Source organism: Ammospiza nelsoni, chromosome 14 (genome assembly GCF_027579445.1).
Source record: "Ammospiza nelsoni isolate bAmmNel1 chromosome 14, bAmmNel1.pri, whole genome shotgun sequence".
NCBI classification, from domain to species: domain Eukaryota; kingdom Metazoa; phylum Chordata; class Aves; order Passeriformes; family Passerellidae; genus Ammospiza; species Ammospiza nelsoni.
This window is the reverse complement of record NC_080646.1, coordinates 12915691-12938747: the sequence shown is the minus strand read 5'-3', so window position 1 is coordinate 12938747 and position 23057 is coordinate 12915691. Positions and strand designations below refer to the sequence as shown.

General features: G+C 40.0%; 2 protein-coding genes across 4 annotated transcripts in view; both read left to right on the top strand.

Annotated features, from left to right (window-relative positions):
• Positions 1–6253, top strand: part of RAB27A (RAB27A, member RAS oncogene family) — a 30116-nt gene extending 23863 nt beyond the window's left edge. For all 3 annotated transcript variants that reach the window (XM_059482558.1, XM_059482557.1, XM_059482559.1), the window contains 4 exons: positions 535–620; positions 1250–1353; positions 2072–2195; positions 3901–6253. In XM_059482558.1, the coding sequence (XP_059338541.1) occupies positions 535–620; positions 1250–1353; positions 2072–2195; positions 3901–4099 (513 nt within the window). In that variant the 3' untranslated portion in view covers positions 4100–6253. The remainder of the gene's footprint in view (positions 1–534; positions 621–1249; positions 1354–2071; positions 2196–3900) is intronic.
• Positions 6254–9446: 3193 nt separating this feature from the next.
• On the top strand, positions 9447–15866 carry RSL24D1 (ribosomal L24 domain containing 1). Its single transcript, XM_059482083.1, has 6 exons — positions 9447–9593; positions 11154–11267; positions 12888–12960; positions 13524–13587; positions 14052–14137; positions 15455–15866. Exons 1-6 carry the CDS (start codon positions 9513–9515, stop codon positions 15526–15528), a joined length of 492 nt encoding a protein of 163 aa, XP_059338066.1. The 5' UTR covers positions 9447–9512; the 3' UTR covers positions 15529–15866.
• The last annotated feature ends 7191 nt before the right edge of the window (positions 15867–23057 follow it).

Here is a 23057-nt window from a genome sequence, read left to right as displayed (position 1 = left end):
TCCTCAGCTTTTATTTTTATCATCCAATTTCTGCTTTATAAGCTGTGATGTGATAAGATCTACCCTCAGCAATTTTTCAGCAGCATTTTGGCAGCTAAGTAGAGATGTCATTATCTCTTGAGTATATCCTGTTTGCTAATGAGGTTCTGCTACTACTACAAATACATTGCCAGATGGCATTGTTGCTTTCTTAGATTTTATTTTGAACATGATGTAAGGTAGCAAAAAACCCAGAAAATCAAAATATGAAAATTAATTTTGTCTTGTGGCTCTAAGTATCTATCTGGAGTCCCTAGTCTATTGGGCCCTGGTTTTGCGGTTTCCCTTTTACCCTTATTTTTAAATATTTAATTGGATGCAATATTAAAAAGTATCTCATACTACTTTTGCCTTACAAAGCAGAGGATTGAGTTGTAGTTGGCATCTGTGCATCAGCAGTGCTAATTTTGCTGCATTTAATGACTTTAAATGCCAGTTCTTTTGCAGGACTGTTACCAGTCCAGCTGCTACAGAACACAAATTTACCTCTTCCAGGTGTATAGACCCAATGGGCCAGATGGTGTTGGTGGCAGAGGACAGAGGATCCATCTTCAGCTCTGGGACACTGCAGGGCAGGAAAGGTATGGCCCAAGATTGCAATGGGAGCTTACTGTAGCAGCAATGGAAAGCTTCCTATGAGTACCCATTAAATTCTAACTGTAATTTACAACTGTAGAACACAAACCCTGTGATTATTGCTTTTTGGTCTTTTTTTTTCATAGCCAGCACATATAGACACTTTTAAAGCTTGTCTTTTTAAAGTTCTCTTAAGTTTCTGTAAATATGTTGATGTCTTGGGAAAGTCAGACAGGCAAAAGCATTTCAAAGGATTCTATTCTATTGGCCTGTCAAAAGACTAGCATTCTTGTGGTTGTTAATCTTAAATTCAAGGACTGATGTGTATAGGGGATAAATTTTTGTTCAAAGTTAGGATTTCATTATTGTTTTAATTTTTGAATCTTGATCAAGGCATGATTTATAGTGGAAGACTGTTTAAAGCTCTCACACTCAAGTCTCCTTGATGCCTTAGGCTTTGATTAGGCCACAGTAATGTTAGCAATTTTTCTTACACAGTCCCTGCCTCAGCAAAACAACTATGAATATTTCCTTCTGGTTCATTCAGTCTTAAGTTACCTTAGTTCTTCTGTGATTGTAAGCAATTATGTTTTCAAAGTCAGATGAGCAAATTAATTTCTCTTTGCTGGTCTAGGTTTCGTAGCTTGACTACAGCTTTCTTCAGAGATGCCATGGGGTTTCTTCTGCTCTTTGATCTGACAAATGAGCAAAGCTTTCTGAATGTCAGGAACTGGATAAGTATGGCTTTTAAAAAAAATTTTTACTTTCTTTGCATGGGTGAAATGGGGTGTGGGGATTATGTTTGTAAATATAAAGTCTCACTGAGAATTAGAGCTTAAAATACTGTTTTTTTATGGCTTTCCCAGTAAAATAATGTAAATGTTGTATTATAATTGTAATAGCTGCTAGTGATGGCTTCTAGGGCTCACCTGAAATTCAGCTTTGCCTATTGAACTTGGATTTTAACCAAGTTCATATCCTATCCTATCCTAACCAAGTTCATATCCTATCATATCCTAACTGAGACCATATCCTATCCCTGGCTCTGGTGCTGTTCAGTAATTTAAGTGTGTGGGAAGCCTATGCTGAAGTATTTTGGCTCACCTGAAGCTTTGTCAGCAAAACATAAAGGAAGGCACATCTTACTTGGCCGGTATATCCAGGCAAAGGAGTTCCCAAGCTGCATCATCCGTCTGGAGAGGGAAGCAGATCCTTCCCTGGCACTCCCTGTAGGTGCTTGGTGACTGTAACTCCTTCAGCTGCAAATGCACAAGTTTCTGTGCTAACTCTGCCTGGGTTCTGCTTCCCTGGGTTTTTCCCTGGGTATGTGACAGCGGAAGCCCTCAGGGCCAGTGGAGAAGGGCTGTGGGCCAGCAGAGCAGCCTTGGTTTGTGGTGGTGTTCCTAGGGAGTGTGTGTGACAGTGGCTCGTGACCCTCTTCATGTTGTGCTGCCAGGTCAGCTACAAATGCATGCCTACTGTGAAAACCCAGACATTGTGTTATGTGGAAACAAGAGTGACCTGGAGGACCAAAGGATGGTGAAGGAAGAAGATGCTAAGGAACTTGCAGAAAAATATGGGTATGTAACTTTCTTCCAATTATTGCTGTGTTTAGAGCAGAATGAGATATTTTCTGTAATACTTTTTTTTCTGCATAGTGAAGGATTATTATGAGAAGAAACATTTTAGAACGCTTAACTGCTTGGTATGATATCTTTTTTTCTGTATGAGATGAATGTTTTCTTCATTGCTTAAAAATAAGTACTTAGTATTGCAGTAATCTTGCACAGGAGATTGGGTCATCTTTACTTGGCAGTATAAACAGTGTAAATTTTCACAAACCTTCTGGAAAAGAGAGAGAATTTATAGAGGCAGGTGAATAATGGAGTCACTTCTTTGCTCTTACCTGTGCTGAGGCATCTGTACTCTCACAGGCTCTCAGGGAGTCTGAAAACTGAGTCAGACCAGCAGGAAGGCAGGGCAGCCTTGCCCTTCCCCTTCCTCCCAGGCACGGGTCATGTGCCTCTGAAGGAAGTTTGTGAAATCTTTGTTCCTATCAGATATTAATTTGTACTTTTATACTCCCTTAACTCTTTCATGGGGCTTATCTTTGGATTACCTTGGCATTTCACTGAGAATCAGAAACACATTTCTGAAGGAAATCATCTGATGCATTTGTTGTGTTTTAATTCACATAGTGGAGCCATTTTCTAGCACATGAACTGGATTTCTTCTCAAAGGAAAGCTAAGTTAAATGATGTGCTCCAACCACTAATCCACCTTTGTTTGGAGGGATAGAGTAGAACTGCTCCAAAGTAAAGCCCACAGGACAGGCAGTAGTGGGAACATTGGCTCCTCAGTGCAAGCTACTGCCTTGTTCTGCAGGTCTTCTGCTGTGTCATGATGTTTACTAGGCAAAGTTAGTTTGCCTTGGCCTTAAAGAATCATTAGAGGCAAATCAGAAGCAATTTGTCCATGAGAGAGAAATGGTTTAGTGCAGTTTTCTTTTTCCTTCTGTGAAAATGCTTGTTTGAAGTCAGGTCCGTGTCATACGACAACAGCAAGTGCATGTGGTACTTTAACCAGCTGTTAGTGAAGGAGCAAGAAGTTTTAAACAGTAGCAGACAGCATGTGACCATATCTTAAATCTCTTTGCATGTGACTTCTGAAAAAGATTTATGCAGTATTTATCTTTGTGGCTAAAAATGCAACTTAATTTAGGAATAGTGAGCTGAAAGTCAAGGTTGTGGGTCACATCCAATCTGTAGGCAGTTACAAAGTTCTCTGCCCTGTAGAGGTGAGACAGGATGGCTCTAGGAGTCACTCTCTCATGAAGAGGGGCAAGATAAATCCTGCTGCAGTGAACAGTCTTCTGATAAGTAAGGTGTGAGATAGTGAATGACCCCTTTTGTGGCAGGGCCTTGTATAGATATGTGATGTATTTGAAACAGATTGCAAGAGACCTGCACAGACACAGCAAGAGACTCTTGGCCACTCATTGGGTCTTGCATGTTAAGTAAGAAGTACTTAAAATTCTGAAGTGATGGTATCAGTATCCTGGGCAGTAACACAGATGCAGCCGCTGTAGCACCACGCTGTGGGGAGCACTATGTACAGAAGGCAATAGCTACAGATCCACAGTGGAACATCCTGACCACAACAGTGAAGAAACAAGCAATGTACTTTAGAAACCAAGGTGCCAGAAACTTTTCTTAACAAAGACGTAGGTGTTCTGAGCACTGAGATTTCTAATATGTAAGAAAGTTTATTTTTTGTCTCCTGCAGAATCCCATATTTTGAAACCAGTGCAGCAAATGGGAATAATGTAAGCAAAGCCATTGAAACTCTGCTTGACCTCATAATGAAGCGCATGGAACGATGTGTGGATAAATCCTGGATCCCTGAAGGGGTGGTGCGCTCCAATGGGCACAGCTCTACAGAACAACTGAATGAGGAGCAAGAAAAAGGCAGATGTGGCTGTTAGCCCAGTTACACTTAACTTTCATGTGTATGATACAGTACAGTTGCAGCTTACCTGTTTAACTTTGGGACAAATTGCTTTGTGTAGTTATTTAATCAGCTCTATTAATTCTTGGTAAGAATTTTTGTTTGCTTTCTCTCAAACAATGTTGATCTCCACTTGTAAGGTATGCAGTTTATTAGCTTTGGGACAGAGGTTTAATTTGGTTTAGCACTGGATGTTCCTCTAATTCTCTGCTTGGGAGGAAAGGGGAAGAAAGGAATTTTCATTACCAAATTCAGAAACATGTCTCTGTGGGCAGCCAGAAAGGGTAGGCTTGAGTTGAAGGGTTTGCAGTTGCCCTTGGCAGTCTCCATTAACTACACAGAGTAGGCATTTAGATTAGATATTGTGACAGCTCTTGGTGTCCCCTAACAACACGATAACCAACTTGCTTCTTGGTTTTAAACAGAAACATTTAATCATTTCACCATTTAATAACAATCTTAAAGAGCACATCCTGTGTTTTCCACAAAAGTCTGAGAGTAGATTATCCTTGCTCTCCTAATCCATCAGTTTTCAGTGATGAAAACCAAAGGGAAGCACTTCAGTACAGAATAAAAAGCTCCAGAGAAGCACAGGGGTGTGCACACAGAGCACTTGGGGCATGTCATGTAATTGAACATGTAAACTACAACTGTACTATATGAAATACATCCAATGCAGCCTATGAGATCTCCTGACATCATTTGAATTTCTAAACATGCATGTATGTAAATTTACAAGTAAATGGCATAACTGTGCATCTGTTACGTTTCTTTCATATTGCTACTCATGTTTTAACAGGAATGTAGGGCAGCCTAGATGTCAGGAAAATTTCATCAGAGTTGGTGCTTTGCACTGAATTTGTTTTACCAAACACAGATTGAGAATGTTTCTTCAAATTTAGATTGAGAAACGAATGATTATTGTCTTCTGGTGAGATGCAGCTAAGATACTAGTCTTGTAGATCAGTATTTCTATGAATTTATAATGCTCATTTTATTCTGCCAACCTTTGTGTCCTGAACATCTTGGTTATCATATAGTAATTTATGGCTTGTTCATTTCCTTTAGATTGTATTTTAAAAAGAATATAGTTGTTTTTCTCTCTCCCCAGCTATGGATCACATAAATGTAATTTTTGGTTTCAGTGGATCATGTTACTCTAACTATTTTTATTTATTCATGTGACCTAGGAAACAATCAGTATTTTTTGGGCTTTTGCCCAGACTGATATATAAGATGTGCCTACCAAACTGTTTTCTACCCTGGCAGAGGTTGTATAATTGTAAGGTATTGCCAATTAAAGTCATAACATGCCAAATTGAGTCTTGTTACAGACCTTCCAGAGCAACTTGTTTACAGAACTCCAAAGCTATTGCTTCTTTAGAAATTATGTATTTATTTATTTAAATATTCAAACTACTGCAATTTCAGGCAAGTATTGATACCAGTTATGAACATGAATTGCAGCATTACAAAATTTTTGAAGGAAGGACCAAAAATGTTTCTAGTATAGGCTCTAAGGAAAAATATTTGATGTAGCTTCTGGTTATATTAATTAATACAAGAGTAGGTGTTTAAACTAGGGTCTTAAAATATTTTACACAGTAATGCATTGTTCTTTAACAAACACAATGTGTAAATATTAGATTTTTATCACAGCCTACACAGAATATTTTACAAGTGCAATATAATTCGACTGCTCTGGGGCTAGGACAGAGGTAAAAGAAATTTATATGAGTATAGGGTTTTGGTTTTTTCTACTCCACTTCTAAAATGCTTGTAGACCGGAGTTACTGTAGTTTAATTCAGAGTGCCTTTTGAAGTTACCATCATGTTTATGACCAGTAGAGTAAGAAACTCTAGTGTAAGACACAATACATTTCAATGTACTTCAGTGTCTGAATTTCTTTTAATGTAACTCTTTGGTTTTCAGAGGGTTGCAGTGGAACTTTGTCATGCATTAACTTAAAATGGGAGTTTTTGTGCTTATAGCTCCATCCGGTTCCTGAAAACTTTAAGGATTATTGCAACCAGCTATTGAGCTAAGTGACTACTGAAATAGTGTAAAAATATTTCCTTTTGAATACTTATGTTTAAATTGGATATTAAATACTAAATACTGAAACTGTCATATTTGTCATGCCTATTATTTGTAACTATTTGCAAAGAGGATCTACATAAAATTGCTTTGATGTCAGCCTTTGAAATGTGCCATAAGATTTATCTGTTTGAGTTATTGTGTGACAAAACTTTTGTTCCCTTTTAAACTCTCATGAGAAATCACAGTAAATGTTTCTTGACAGTAAATTACACTGCTCTTACTAGACTAGTACTGGTTTTAAGAAACAAAGAAACAAGAATTCTTAGATAATGTGAAACTGTTATTTCAAGAAAAGTTGTTTCCATTCAGTGTCAGATGAATCTGTAATTGAACAAAATTTTGGAAAGTGTTTCCATTAAGATGGATTGTCCCAGGATTTCTTATAATAATATAAAATAGTTAAACATTCCTGACATGAACTTTGCCAGCACTGTTGAACTGAACTGTAACATTTCCTGTGGTCTCAGTTCAATGTCAGTCTGTGTCCTGTGCTGTCCCTGTGCGTTGTGAGGATTCTTTGTTCAGATGTGTCCAAGGTCTGTGCTGTGGTTGAGATACTTGGTGACCCTCTCTTCCACTGAGCAAACCAGTCAGACAGGAGCCTCGTGAATGCTGGGTGATGCCAGGAGGGGCCCAGACCCAGAGAGGACAATGGAGACATCAGTTCTGTGCTCATGAGACGTTCAGAATGCTGCTCATCTGAGCATGTCTTGTGCTTGGAGCAAAGGGAATCAAGCAATACATTTTGTCAACTTCATTGCTTCTACAAAGGTAAGGAGCCTGATTTTTCAGAGTAACTGCTTAGCAGTATCTATTACCAGGTAGGTTATAATGTGCTGCTGCTATTCAGAGGTTCCTCGACAGGCAAGAGAATGAGCTGAACTAAACCTCATTCATTTTAAAAAGGGCAAGTGTCAAATGTCACTGGGTATTCCCCCTGGGCTGCAGTAACCCTATGTAGTAGTGCTAGCTGGAAAAAACACATTTTTCAGATAAGGGGATGAGCATCCCGGTCCAAAGCAGGCTGACCAAAACAAAAGTGTGCTGCTGTGGCAGATAAGACCAGCTGCATCCAGGGCTGCACTGGTAAAAGGAAGGTGGCAGGTTGGGAAAATCAGTCTTTCCTTATCTTCAGTAATTGTAAGATTGACTGAAGTTCTGTGCCTCTTTGGGACACCTCAGTAGAAGAAAGGCAATGACACATGGAGTGGGTCCACCAGATGCTATGAAGATCAGAAGGCTGGAGCACAAGGGGTAGGAAGAGACAGAACAGAGTTTGCTTAGCTTTGAGCTAAGGGAGACCTTTCTGCTATCTCTGATTCTAATGGGTGGAGCCAGACCGCTCTCAGAGGGCACAGGGATAGGAAAGAGGCAAGAGAGAAATGTTCTCTAGAAAATTAAGATGAAATAGTAGGAAAAGATTGCCACCATACAAGTGGTCAGAAATTGGAACAGGAGCTCAGGAAGATTATGGAGTCTGTCCTTGAAGACATTAAAAACTAAACTGGATGTGACCTTGAGCCCGGTATTAATTTGTTCTGCTTTGAGCAGGGCTTTGCTCTAGATGACCCCCAGAAGTGTCTTCTACCCAATATGATCATATGTCTCTGAAACTGATCCTACAAGTGCATTTGCCTGACAGTTGTTTATTCTTTCACATGACTGTATGACAGTTCTTTTACTTCTATTAGGAAACTTCTACAAGTATGTAAATACTTGCAGATCACAGCTTTGCTATGAGTTTAAGGTAGTGCTTTGAGATGTTTGGTAAAACAGTTCTTGCTGTAGTAATCTGTGTCAAAAACAAACGAGCCACTTCGCTTGCTGCAAAATCTCTTCTTCCAGTGAGGCTGTTTTTCACCTGGATACCCAATTCTGTCTGTGAATAACTATTAATGCAGTAGAAGTACATATTTGTTTTCTATAATTAATCTGGATTCTGTCACCAGCAACCTTCAACCTATATTGCCTTTTAGTCAAGGACAAGCACTTCAAATCTACAGCATAATGGCTTGTAGAGGAGATTAGTGCTTTCATGTGAAAAAAAGAGCTGGTAGTGATAATTTAATGGTAAATGCTTGTATTATCACTGTGCACTCACATCCTGTCTGCTGGATGTATTGGTGACAGTCTGTAATTCAATGTGTTTAAACTGTAGAAGCCACCAAACACTTCACCCACGCAATGCTCTGCCAGGAAAAGTGAAATAAATACAGCCCACAGGGAAAAAAATGGCATAGGCAGGAAACTCAAAGTAATCAAACTGAAAAAGGAGAACAGCCTGGGACCTAAGCAAACTTGTTTACTATTTGTTTGTTTCCTGTAGCTGTAAACTTGTCTTCATAGCTTCCCTGATAAAACTGGATTGTGTGTGTGTCTTTAGCATCTCCTCGCCCGGGTTGCCATCCTCAGTCCCACCTCAGAGCCCTCCCAGCCATTGACAGCCTGGCCACTGCTGTGCTCCAGCCCTGCTCCCTGCAGCAGACGGGGCTGAAAGACTGGAGACAGCCTCTGTGCTGATAAGGTGACTCCACTGTGCTAAAGCAAGTTTTCTTTCTTCCTCTGATATTTCTTAATACAGCACCAAGCTGACTGCCTTTCTTTTGTTGTTCTAGAAAGCAAAAACTACTTTAGAAGCACATGCAATTCAATACATGGATTTTTCACCAGATACTCTGGGAGTTAATTTCTTTTAAATGGAGAGGCAGGAATTGTGGTGGTAAAGACTTATGTGGTGAGGAGGATTTCAGACTCAGAGCTGGGACAGCATCCTACAATTGAAGAATAGACAGAAGACCTCCAATTCCAACCAATTTGGATGGTACAGGGCCTAGTATTTAGGTCCTTTCACAATAAACAGGTAACTCTAGGAGAGGGAACCGGAGTAACAGGTACCTATCTATATGGTATGCAGAACCATTGGTTTTAGGACTTCAAATTTTGCTTAGATTTTGGATTTTACAGATAAGAAAACGGCACAGAAATTGTTGTCTGAATTTTACAGTAAATTAATTCTAGATTTAAAAATCTACGTTTAACTCCCTTTCTTTTCCTTGGGTGACTCTGTCTATCCTTATGTCCGTATCGGTTCGTTAATTTCTCGCCCTTGGAACACAATTTTTCCTTTATAAACAGAAGCCAGGGCCCCGTGCCGTGTGTGCCGGCGGCGGGGCCGGCAGGGGGCGCTGGGGCGGCGCTGCGAGAGCCGGGCCCGCCCCTCCGCGCCGCCTCCGGTCAGCTGGGCCGCGCTTCCGCCCGCGCCGCCGCCGCTGCCGCCTCTGCCGCCGCCATGCGTATCGAGAAGTGCTACTTCTGCTCGGGGCCCATCTACCCGGGGCACGGCGTCATGTTCGTGCGCAACGACTGCAAGGTACCGCCCGACCGGCACCGGCACCGCCCTCCCCGCGGTGCTCGCGGCCGCTCCCTGCGCCGGCCCGGCTTGTGCGGGCGGGCCCCGGCGGGGCTCGGTGTCACCGGCCGCGCCTCACGCGGGGCGCTCACAGCCGGAGCCCCTGTCCCGGGCCGGGGCCGCTGCTGGCGGTCGGCACCGGCCCTGCCGGGGTACGCGCGCACCGTCCGCATGTGTGGGCGGGCGGGAGCCCGAGGTGAGCGCGGCTGGTCAGAGCACGGTGCTGAGAGCACCGAGGCTGTCGGTTCGATCCATGTACGGGCCATTTGCTTAAGGGCTGGACTCAGTAATCCTCTTGCCTGTGGGTCCGTTCCAACTCTGACTATTCTGTCAATCTGCGAAATTGGTGTCTTAGTGAAGCTTGCGCACATCGCTTTCCTCCCGGGCCCGGGCTCAGGAGGGATCGCGGGCTGAGTCACAGCGCCGGGGCCGGGCTGGGAGCGCGCTGACACGGGCTGGGAGCGCGCCGCGGCCACGAGGGGCGCTCTAAAAACATCGCTTGTGAACAGAGCGTCTGTGAAAAGGCAAAGCGCCGTGGCAGGTGTGCCTGAGGTGAAGTGAAAAAACGTAGTAGAAGAGTGTAAAAAAAAAAAAAAAAGCTATTCGAAGATGATTGCCGTAATGAAAAGTTTCATATTTTCTATTACATTTTTTAGAGTTTCTATTAAATTTTATATTTTAGAATTTGTATTATTTTTAATTTAATTTTTGATTTCTAAATTTAATTTAGTTTTAATTTAATTTTTAATTTCTATTTAATTTTAATTTCTATTAAACTTTAGAATTTAGAATTTCTATTACATTTTTTTAGAATTGACTGTTAGATGGGAAGGAGGATATGGCTGTAAAAAAAATAAGGTTTTCAAAACCTCGTGAATAACATGTAATTCTGACCATTTTTAAGTGAACAGTCTTGTATTATGTAGAATATGTAGAAAAATAGGGAAAAAAGAAAAAGGTCCATTAAAAGGTTTTGTCATATGCTTTAACAGCTTTCAGTAATTTCAGTCCAGGACTTAACTAATGTGCTTAGGACTCCTGCAGGGTAATCTTTGGGGCTTAAGGCTGCATCCCAGAAAATAGACATTTTTGTGTGTGTGTTGCATTCATTATGAGAGGTGTGAGGATTTTTTGTTGTTCTCAGGATGGTACTGTATCTAAGAAGTGCTGGCAGCTGTAGAAAATTGTTTATTCATACTACAGGTTTGGCTTTATGGTTATTTTTGCAGATGATAATTCTCAAAACTCAGGTGTATTTTATGTATAATCAGCTTAATTGTAAGTACTTGTGCTTAACCCTGGCAGCTGTGAAATTGACTTTATAATGAAAAAAAACCAGTATTAGTGCTTGAAATTGTTTTTGTTAATTGCTGTATTTTCTATAAAATTACTGGCATTTGGAACCTGAATATAATTTGTGATGAGCAGTATGGTTAGATTGTTTGATATCACACTTGCAGTGGTGCACGGATAACATGATTTAACTAAGACTTTTCTTCTTTTTCACCCACTTTTTAAAAGATATTTAGATTCTGCAAATCAAAATGCCACAGAAACTTTAAAAAGAAGCGAAATCCCAGAAAGATGAGATGGACTAAAGCATTCCGTAAAGCAGCTGGCAAAGAGCTGACAGTGGTAAGAAGCTGAACTGGTTCCCACTTTACATCAGCACACTGAAATGGCTCTTCCTGGGGCTGGGATGGGTTCCTTAAAGTATTGTCATTTAATGACAGGAGCTGGGGACAAGAGGGATTGTGGAAGAGACTGGGAGAGTTTCTTGAGAGTGAGCTGTTCATTCAGCTTGATTAAAATCTGGACCTTCCACCTTTGGGATGGAAGCCAGTGTATCAGGTGTCTGTCTGGGAACACGTGGTGGCTCCCGAGTCCAAGGCATTTTTTTCCCACCAATAAATCCTCTAGTCTGTATGTATACAATTGGTAGTTGTGTTTCTGCACAAATAATTGTTGTATACAACAATTGGTAGTTGTGTTTCTGCACAAATATTCTGAGTTACCAGGTACCTGAGGAAGTCTCTCTATGCAGACCCTTAAAATACTTACCTGTGAAGCCTCTTTTAAGCTTACAATGTGTAGAAAAAGTCTTTGCATAGAAAGGAATGTTTGAAAAACAGCATGAGACCTCAAATGCAATTTCAAAACAAAGTTGCTTCAGTAGTAAAAGTGTTAAACATTCATATTTGGTGGGACAGTCCTTAAATAATTCAAGAATTATTGTGACTTAATTACCTATTTTTTAACAGAATAATAAAAATTTAGTAAGCATTTTGATACAGTGATTTCCTGCCTTTTGTGGATCTTTCAAGGGAAATAATGTGGTTTTATTTTTTAATATGACTGAAAAGCCATGGTTAATTAACATATTCAGTAATTGTGTTTCTTGCTTTTGAATTGTTTCTGTCTATGTTGAATTACATTTTTGAAAATCACTGAATTAAAAATTACTTTATTCGTGTCTAAATAGGTGACAATATGTTCCAATTTTGAGATACATAATGTATTTTAAGAATAAAGCCAATATATTAACTTAGTGCTGTGTAACTCAGCTTTACCACGACAAAAAAACAGCCTTTGGGCTGGGAGAAGTCCTCAGATAAAACTGATATAAAGCTAAGTGTGCCTGGCAAAAAAAAGATCAGGAAACTGTTTTTCATCTTCAGCTCATGGGAATGAGGGAACGTGGTTAGGGGGATAGCAGCTGTCCCAAGTGCCAGAGGTATCGACTGAAATATTTCACAATTTCAAATTAGACTGTTTCAGTATTCTTAAAATGAAATGGTGGTTGGGGCATTTTTTAAAAACCATTTCAAAATTACAAGCTGTAGAGTAGAACTTATTTGTCCTGGAATAAATGCTTTCAAATCTACCGGTTTTCAATTTCACCTTCCACCTATCTAATCTGCTCTGTATTTCCTATTCCACATGGGTTTTCTCTGTTCCTTTAGTCTTGCTAAATAGAAAATAGCTGAGGGTGGTGATGTGGTAAATAGTTCTCTTCAGACAAATCACAGACAAATCAGAGCCACACTGTGGCTCCTGACACTTTGAGGTCAAACATTTGACTCAATTTCCTTCTCATATTTCTCTCTAATGATCGTTCAAGTCTAGGAACTGAGCTTCTGAAAGGGGGAAAAGAATCCCATAAAATATTCAGTTCTGTGAGTGACTGCTACAGTATGAATGTATTGATCTAAAAAAGCTTCTGCATAAGTCTGTATTTACTTTTTCTTGATACAGGATAATTCATTTGAATTTGAAAAACGTAGGAACGAACCAGTGAAATACCAGAGAGAGTTGTGGAACAAGACTGGTGAGTCATTATAGGAAAAAACCAAAAAATTCATTTTTTACTTATGATTGTGCTTTCAAAAGACTTTTTAGAGTATTGACAGCTTGTAGTGATTGTGCTTGAAATTACTGAAATCATGACCAAATTCTGAGTGTGTGGAGGAGGTTTGAGTTGTAAACAGGTGTGGAGTTTCACTTGATGTTTTTTTCTGGAAACTGGTTTGCTTCATAGAATCAATTGTCATAAAATAGGAGAACTGCTTATATTCATGTGAATGAATGCCACAAAGGAGAAGCTGGTAACTGGCATCTTTTTTCAAGTTGAGTCTTACAGTGATGGTTAACTATAGGCATTATGTGTAGGCACAAAAGTGGAAGCATAAATAAGTTGTAAAACACAAGTTATCAGGGTTGCTACACAGAATGTTCCCTTATCCTGCTCTTGGGAGAAGGAATAGTTTCCTCTACATAGTGTAAGAATTGCCTCTGGTGTTTAGGTATTATGGGAGCTGCTTTACAAAAATAGCATGGATTTTCTGCTGCAGGGATTTAAGCACATTTAAAACAACTTCTGCTTTATTTCAGTGGATGCAATGAAGAGAGTGGAGGAAATAAAGCAAAAACGCCAAGCCAGATTTATTATGAACAGGTGAGAATTATCTGTGTGATGGGAACCCCTTGCCCTGTGTGTGTTAGACAACCTTTCCAGAAATGGGATGATCCAGTTTTAAAGAGTAATCTGCTTTGTATGTACACAGTCATCCAAGTGATGGGGTAAAATACACAGGGTGTGCTCTACCCTGTGTTATTGGCTGTCCAAGGAAATGCAGCTTTTGGACACTCAAGGATAACTGCTGTAATGTAGTACTTGTTTGTATGCAGAGTCTTAAATTTTAACCAAATTCTGATAGGAGTTGGTACAGTGCTGCATTTTTTGTGGCTTTGTATCCAGTATTTTCTTGGTTTTCAAATACTTTTTACCTTTTTTTCCTCATAATCATAGTTATTTACAGCCTGTACATACCTTTAGTATGTAGAGAGATACCATGCATTAAAATGAAAACCTGCATGTCCTCTTTGAAGGTGATTAAATCTAATTTTCCCCTTTCCCAGATTAAAGAAGAGCAAAGAGTTGCAGAAGGCAGAAGACATCAAAGAAGTCAAACAGAATATCCACCTTCTTCGTGCTCCCCATGCAGGTAAGAACTTGATTTACTGGTTTGCCTACACAGTTTTAGGATGAGTGACTCATTCTACAGATCAATAATCCTGTACATTTGTCTTACAATTAATTTGTCTGTTGAATATGAGTAATAGTTCTTGCCAGTAAATGTAAGTAGTGTCTTAGTTCTAAATCAGATTTACCTTTTTATTTGTCTAGTCCTGCATTCATCCCATCTAGTCCTTTCTCTTCATTATGTTGAGTGTTTTAAATTGCATTCAATACTTGGTGCTGCATGAACTGCATCTTTGTTATCCAATGCATTTATTTAAGTGTTCCCTTTGACTTGGTTAGTTGAACTCAACAGATTCTACACTGAATGATATAAAACACATCAGTTCAACTTTGCTGCTTGAATCAGTCAGTTGTGTAGAACTTACATGAAAATACTGTTCCTTCAGTGAAGTCACATTTAAAATAAATTATTTACTTTTAAAATATACTTAATGAAGTACAGTAATGAAGACAAGTTAAAAACATTTCCATTAGCTCTTGTTTTATAAGGATTACCAGTGATTTTATTTCTTCATTATGAGATAATTAATTAGAAATCTGTTCTATGGTTTTTCTTAGATTTTTTGATTTTTGTCAGGATATATTCACACTTTGGTTTAAGTTTAATGTGTCATGTCATGTACCCCTCCCTTTTTTTTTTGAGGAAAGGAAAAAGGTCCGAATTCAAAATTATAAATTGAAGTGATTATCTCTGTGTTTGTCTTTGCTTTTACTAAAAGAGTGATGCACAGCACTGTTTGGTCCATCTGTTGGTCCAACATCAGCTGCCTTCCTGGTATTCTGCAATTCTGACTGGGCAGGGAGCAGAGTCAAATTTAAATCTTGGGTTTTTCTTTTTCCATGTTTTCATTTTTGGTCATCTTATTGAGAGTTAGCATTCTTGCTGAACAACACAGCATTCAGGAGGGCTTTAAATGTTTATTTAAAAACTAGTGGGAGAAGGCCATTGATCTGTAATAAGTAATGAATTTTTGTAGTCCTTTACAAGGTTCTGCCAGGTATTGGCAGCTGTATCAGTTTGTCATAGCAGATGAAAACACAGGTTTGACTGCATTTTAGATTTTGCACAACAACAGCATCAGCTTTTCTGCTGAAACAAGTTTAAGAGATGGTGGAGGTTAGCAGTAAATACCTTTGAGCTTGATGGATTTGCTCATAAACATCTCTTCAAGCAATATATTTAGGCTGTTTCACCTGGAATATACGTGTATATTGTTCAAAGAAAAACAGTTATTTGGGTTTAGAGAAACATGTTGACCTTGATTTGTTCTTTTTGAAGGTACACCAAAACAGCTGGAGGACAAAATGGTGCAGAAGCTACAAGAGGATGTGCCTATGGAAGAAGACTCTTAAAGAGCTTTTATTTGCTATTTATATTCTCTTCAGGAACCTTAACAGTTCCTTACTGCCTCACCTGACATCATTCTGAAATGTGGTTACAGTTCATGAAAAGTATATTTTAATGAATACTGGTCATTTACAATTTGAATTATTTTTTAAATGAAAAATAATAGGATGGATACTAGTTTGGGCAATACCTACAATTCTGCAATTTGAGAAAACCTTGTCAGCAGGATGGAGAATGAGGCTTTACTGTTTGAGATACCATGTGCTCCTTGGAAAGTTATGCTTTTTCTGGGTAACTTCCAAGCTTATGCAAATAATTAAATAATAAAAGATGCTGGCCCTGAGCTTTTTAAACTTTGTCTCTTGTTCTTCCATAGTGGATAAAAATCTATTTTAATGATTACAATGTGGAGGAGGATATATTAATTTTCATCAGTCCAGTATGGTCCAGAATTATTTCCAGTCTTGTCTTGGGGTAAATTTTTCAGTTTGAAGAATATAGTGTTTGTTTTATCTCCTTTATACGTCAGCCACCCCAGGATTCCATTGCAGTTGACACCTGGCAAAGCTAACACTGATGCAGGACTTAGGTTTGGAAAACAGTAGTGGTGATATCACCTAGCTTGGAGTTGGCCCTGCTATCATCCTCACCCACCAAAATTCAAATCTAATGTCCAATCAGGCAGATGGAAATGCTCAATAAGTCACACTAGAGACTGTTTTTACCTGACTTTACCTGCTTGCAGCACCTGGTGAGAGGGTGCCCTTGTGATTTTGTTTTTAAATTTAATTGCTGTGGTGTCCTGTTCTCTTGTCTGTCAACTGGAGCACAAGGTGAGGGGGGAAGAGCTGCAGCTGAACATCATGGGGCTGGTGATCATTCTGCACATCTCTGCACAACCCACTGCATGCAGAAACCTTCATGGGGAGCTGCTGAGCTGCAGAGGAACGGTGGTTTTCTTTTAGGAGGCTCACTCTCCAACCACATTTCTAATAGAAATTGTTATTATTCAAGACATTTTGGTGAAAATCTATTTTCTTTGCTTGCTTAAGATAAAAATTTCTTTAGATTTTGCATTTTGTTTACAAGACTTAAAGAGAAAATGTCCAGCTGAGCAGTATCCTGGTGGTCATGGATAAATCTGCCAAGCAGGAGGAAGGAAATACATTCCCCTTTCCACTTGAGCAGCTCTGGATCAGACAGTGGCTTGCCAGAGGAGCTTGGGGATAGGCAAGCAGAGAGTCTCCTGTGTGTGGGGCTGAGCTGTGCCCTGTCCCTGGGGAGGCAGGAGCTGCCACTGCTCCCTCAGAGCAGGCTGGAGAGAGAGAAAGGGCATTTTATGAGCAGCACATTGTTATTCAGAAGAGATCCTGGTTTAGTGTCATACATCCAAATCACTGGTTCTGTCTGTGCAGAGATCCAGTAGGAGCAGAGCACAGGGCACCTATGAGAACAGACTTACAAGACAAATGATGATGATGGTGTATGAATATTTAATCAGAAGAATTATTTATGAATAACTGGTAGTGCTAAGTTCCATTATACTGTCTGTCTTCTTGGCATTTACCAGGTCTAACAAACGATTGCTGTTCTGTGTTTGTACCTTATGCAGTCAGGAGCCTTTCTTCAAAACAAACTGATAGGCTCGATCACAACAAATGTGATAGTCAAAACCAATTTTTAACAATGCTTTTTAGTTTCAGTTGCTGTCATCTTTTCTTACAAAACAAAACCAGATGTATAGTTGTTTTCTTTCTTTTTTCAGACTACACAAGTTGGAAATGTGTATTTTAATAGTGATTTAGTAAGCGTCTTTTTCTCCTATTTTATCTTTTCCACAATCTCTTAGTGATTTTGAGTTAAACGCTGTTTTTTCTTTGAGGGGGTGGTCAGCCTCATGCTAACACGTTTGGGCTGCTCCCTTAGTTGTGTCCAGGGCCTGAGCAGGGGTTCTATCCTTGCCCTGAGTCCCCGGAGTGCCCCTCACGTCCCTCACCAAGTCCCCCTGTGGTCTCGGTGTGTGACTGTCCCTGTCTTTGTCCCTGTCCCAGCCCGGCTGCTCGGGCAGGTGTGTGGGGAGCCATCACTGCTGCGGAGCCGCGGCCCGCTCCGAGCGTGGGCTCTGTGGGGTGCCGAGCTCCTGAGGGAGGAGTGCGGTGCCATTCCTGCCCTTTGAGATGTGCGGTGCCATTCCTGCCCGGTGAGCTGTGGTTCGGCCGTGGCCCCACAGACGGCGGAGGAGCCGCGATGGGGCGGCCCCGGCAGGCGGGCAGGGTGCGGCTGAGCCGAAGCCCTCACGGCTGCCCCTCAACAGCCCCGCTGCCTCACTCCCTGCAAGCCTGGCCTTTTCCACATCTTCATGCAGAGTAAGACCTGGATTTTTTTTCCCCCGCTTTTTCTTTGCTTTTGGTGAGAGGCTGGGTTTTTGCCACTTTTTCTTTGCCTTTGGTGTGGGGTTGGGTTTGCAATCAGTCCTTCTCACTTTGGATGTCTGTGGAGGTTTTCTGCTCCAAGTTTGATCCTGAGGGAGTGGCCAAAAGAATGGCGGGTGATGGTGGGGCTTTGGTTTTGCTTCTCTGTTTGGCTTTTAGGAAAAAAATGCAAATTCTTTCTTTCAGGCTTCACTTTCAGTCTTTCAATGTACTAATACAGTGTAGAAAAAAAGTAAAATACAGCTTTGTGTATAATCAAATTGTGCTGAGCTGATGCAGACTTTCTTCATAGGAAATTGGGCTTTCCCATAGTTCTGAGGTTTTTTAGTTAGAGGTTTTCCTGAGACACTCTTGCTCCAGAGTAACAGCACGGTGGAGACAAGTACATGTCTGTGTGTGCCACAAAGAACCTTAAATCAGTTCTTGTGTTGACGTGGTCATAGGTGCAAAGCAATAGACAGCTGCTAATAGGTCCAAAGGCTTATATCCCAGGGGGTATTTCAACCTCCAGGCTGTTCAATTCCTCAATTACTGTTCTGGCCTCAAAAATTCAATCTCCTTTACCAGCCTAACTTATTTATGGGTTGCACTGAATTGTGACCAGAGAGAGCAGAAAGCTGAAATAAATCAAGCACTGATAAAATTGTTTAAGCCTGTCTGTCTATTGATGACTGTCTGTCTATTTTTAGATCTCAATTTAAAGAGACCATATGGAGAGAAATTTATTTTGTTTTATTCATGTTGAACAAGCAGCATTACTTGAGATTGGTTAGGAACAGGGAGGAATAAGGATTTGTGGAGGTAGCTGTGTTGGAAGACATTCTTTGCTGGTTTTGGGTTTGTTTGTGTATTATTCTCCTCCCTCTTCCTCCTATCCTTCTATTTTACATATTATATTTTGTTTGGTGAAGTCACTCTTGCTTCTTGAACAGCAGTTTTTTCACCTTTAAAAAGTACTTGGATAACATTATGTCTTACACATATGTATGGCAGTAAAGGTATATTCTGAGTAAGGGGGGATGTCAGCTCTAGCCTGACAAACTGTGAGATTTATTAGTGACATTGTTTCAGTGTGGGGAACAGACTCCTGAATGGAAATATATGTGTTATTTATAGGGTAACAATACTGTGCATCCACAAATTATCTCTGGGAATCAAGGCAGACATCTCTGCATAACTGAAAAAAAATCTTGTTTGCAGGTTTTTGAGCTGTTTTCTGTAGGCTCTGCTCTGCACTAAACTTGCAAATTAAGAGAATTACTTTGGTAATCAACTTGACTGAAGTGATTCCTGAGTGGAGAATGTGAAAGATTTCTTATTACTTGATAAAATGAGAAGATGCCAGAGATTCTCCCTTGTGTTGAGGTGAGGTTGGTTACAGTATCTCTGTTTACACAAGCTCCTGCAGAAGGAAGTGTTTTCATTCAGCACGCTGCAGAAATTGACACTGCAGAAATTGACACTGCAGAAATTGACTCTGCAGAGCTGCTTGGGATGAGCAGTGAAATAACCACATGCTTTTCTCTCATTTCCTGCCGTTCCCAGTGCTGGGCAAATTGAGATTGCATTTCAAATCCCTGTGTTTCCCAGCGTTTTGTACTCCCTGACACAAAACCTGGGGACACAGTGGTGCAGGCCACACAGTTTAGCTTGAAACATAAAGGTGGCAGACCTGAACCCAGCATTCTTCAGGCCTGCCTGTATAGACAGCTTTTTCTTCTAACAAGCCAAACAAACTGTTGGTGGGTTTGGAGTCAGGAAGAAGCAGCCAGGCTGCTCCCCCAGGCTGCTCCTGCCTCCTCTGTTTAGTTAGTTGTGCTGTTGTGGGCACTGCTGGAAAGTCATTCAAGGTTAATTTGATTAGCTGTACCCAGCTTCTGGGGATCTCTGTGGAAAATATATTTTTTTAAACTAGAAGATCCAGATATCATAATGTGATCTTTATTTGTGGGTGATATTTAGAAAGAAACAGTATTTAACCTTGAGCTAGGGATACATTTAGAATGTTCTATGCACAAAGCATACTTTAATCCACATTTCTTTAGGGCATGGCCTTGCTACTGCTTGGGATGCCTCATATAGATTATCCCCAGGATATCTGGGGAATACTGGGATGCTGCATTTAAAGAACTTTTGCCTTTTCTCCATGGATGGTATTAATCTGGGAGAAGATTGTGTGCCAGGTTTTGTCACTGACGCTGTCAGAAGCTGTGATACAAAGTTGACAGGAGGCATTCTTCACTATTCACAGCAGCTGTAGATTCAATTGTTTTGAAGAGGAAGGAGATGGCTTTCTGAAAATTGCTTTCACTGGCTCTTGAAGAATTTCTACAGCAGATATGCAGAATTGAGGTTCTGCTTGAAAAGATCCAGCTGTGAACACAGGAGGCATTCTCAGGTCAAACTAAAGGTGGTTAGCAGGATAAAGACCTGTAGTTCTCTAGTAACAAATTTATCTGCTTCCTGTGTTGATAGAAAAAGGAATTAACAATATTACAAGCTTTTTTGTGGTCATTAGGGTCTGCACACAGTTCAGTTTATTTTCTTATTGTATCATGTATAATGATCTACTTGAACCTGGTCACATGAGGAGCAGGTACTCTCCCAGGTTCCTAAGGAAATGCCAACTTCTGTTAAACTACTTCTGCCAGACTGTGTAGATTTTTTGGCAGTCATTTCAATCTGTTTCATTACCTGAGTTTCATCTGCTTGTCCAAAGTCAATAGCTTTAATAGTTGTTGATTTTTCAGGACCATCCTGTTAATTCCAGTTCTAGTAATATTTAAAGCCTTTAGACTGAAAACAGAGGAACCTTAATGCTGGTTTGTGTACAAAGTCCATTTAAACTTGTAGTACCTATGATGGCCAGTATAGCAGAGCTTTCAGAGAGGAATCAGAAAGCATCATCTGAGTGCTCTTTTCCATGGTTTATTTTCCTAAACTCAGTCAGTAATTTAGGGGTTTCTTTGGAAATTTCTGGTGAACCAGTCTTTTATGACTGTATCAAGTCTAGATTTGAACCCCTTTATACTTTCTCAATGATCCTGTGATAAAGACGTCACACTTCTGATTATTGTGAGAAAGAACTTCTTTGTGATTTGCATTTTACACTGTTGGGTTTTCTGTTGTTCTGGCATTGTGGGAAGCTGAATTACTAATTCTCTTTGCAGTGTTGTGAACCCCTGGTTACCTCTTTTCTAAACCAAAGAGTCCTGATCTCTTACTCTGTTCTGTAGGAAGCCCTCTGAGCATCTTTGCTGCTCCTTATGTCTGTTCTTGTCTGGTTTGTGGGATAAAATGATGACAAATTCCTGCAGTATTCAGTATATAGATGGGTGTACCCCTTATGTCTGCGCTGTTTCTCCTTTGTTCTTTGTTTCTTTTTTTGTAACTGTGGTTTTCAATATCCCCAGCTTTTTCCTGATGCTTTGTAGAAAGAAAGTAACCTTCACTGTTCACATTTGTTTAGATTTAGAATTTGCCAGTTCATTCTCTGTGTTTTCTCTTTCAAAATCTTTAGTGAGCAGACAAGTCCATGACTATCTGAATGCATCATGATTAGGACTGTGCTTTTAAGAGAAGTGAGATAGACAGCATTATAAAAAAGATAAACACAAAAAATAAAACAAATAAACCAGCAGGAATTAAATTCTGTCAAAACAGATCTCAACAGATGGGCATCAGCTGCTCTTAGCAAGCAGAGAAAATCACCTTGAGTGTTCTTCATTCTTGAGAACTGTGACTTGGAAGAGAGTGGTGCCATTGTCTTAAATGTTTAAACACAGTTGATTGTAGATGCAGGGAAGTGTGTGCTGGTACAGAGTTTTATGAATCATTTACCTTTGTAGGAGTACATTCTGACATCCTAAATGCAAGGTGCCATTTCCCTTCCCACACATTACATGCAATAGCTAAGTGGTGAGTAGACAGCTACAAGTCAGCAGAGCTGAGTTTTATTCCTGGCTTTGTTTCCCTTGGTAATTCTACTCAAGTTGTTCAGCTTTTCTGAGTCCCCTCTGAAATGCTCTACCTGAATCACGAGGAGTATGTTCTGTCTCTTCCAACTTTTCCATGCATGGTAAGGCATTGAAGTGAGACTTACTGCAGCAATTAATGTTATCTTAGATTTCTATGGGACATTTTTAATGTAATTTTAATCTTACTTTCCCAGCTCTGAAACAAACAGAGTTCCTTTCAAAAGGAGTTTCTTTCATTCATCCTTTCCATCACTTTTTTTGCATAGGTTTTTGTCACTGACTAAGGCCTGTAGGGCCAGGTTCAGTCATGAGACAATATTCTGGTAGCTCTGGCAGTCAGAGGGAATTGTTCATGTGTGTGCCCAGTAGAAATCAGTATGATACCAGTCTGACTTGGTGCCATTCAGTAGTGACTGACTCAGTTTGTCTGACCCCAAACACCTGACTGGGAATAAAGCGGCTCCATGCAAATAAGAAGTTGTCTGTTGTTTTACCAGGAGATTGCCAAGGGTGTTGGACATCTTACTTATTTCTGCTTCTTCTGCTGAAGTTAAATAGCTGGTAATTCTTTAGTTCTTAAATCTAATACACTTTGTAGCTGTGATTTTTCCCTGAAGCCATGTTTCAGAAACTCTCTCTGCTTATGTAATTTGGAAATCCTAACAGAGCAGTTTAAGTCTAGCAAGCAACCAAATTTAGCACTGGAAACTTTATATTTTTTATCACTAGGGACAGAAGACAAAAGAACTGAAATGTTCCCAAGCTATTCACTGAGGATATAGCACAGATACTTTGTGATTCCAGGCTTGCAGATTTTATGATTTGTAGGATGAAACGTAATCTGGTATTTTAAAATGTAAATTAAAACTTTTTTCTTTAGCCCTCAAGCTTATGAAGAATGTATCTCAGCCAAGTATAAATGCCTGAAAGAAATAATGTCTCATTTGGTCTGCAGACAAGCAAAACAGGTAAGAAGACTTTCACTATTCTAAACCCATTTTTAATTCTGAAACTTGAGTTTATCAAAATCAGAACTGTCAACTCTTCACCTTGTTGATCACAGTATGGTTAGGGTTAGAGTTTTTAAACCAGAACATCCAGAGCGCCAGGCACACTGCAACTGCA

Coding starts and splice junctions, on each gene's coding strand:
- RSL24D1 (XM_059482083.1), top strand. CDS start 9,513: ATGCGTATCGAGAAGTGCTACTTCTGCTCGGGGCCCATCTACCCGGGG. Junction 13,588..14,051: donor GCCAGATTTATTATGAACAG/GTGAGAATTATC, acceptor CCCCTTTCCCAG/ATTAAAGAAGAGCAAAGAGT. Junction 14,138..15,454: donor TCTTCGTGCTCCCCATGCAG/GTAAGAACTTGA, acceptor TTCTTTTTGAAG/GTACACCAAAACAGCTGGAG.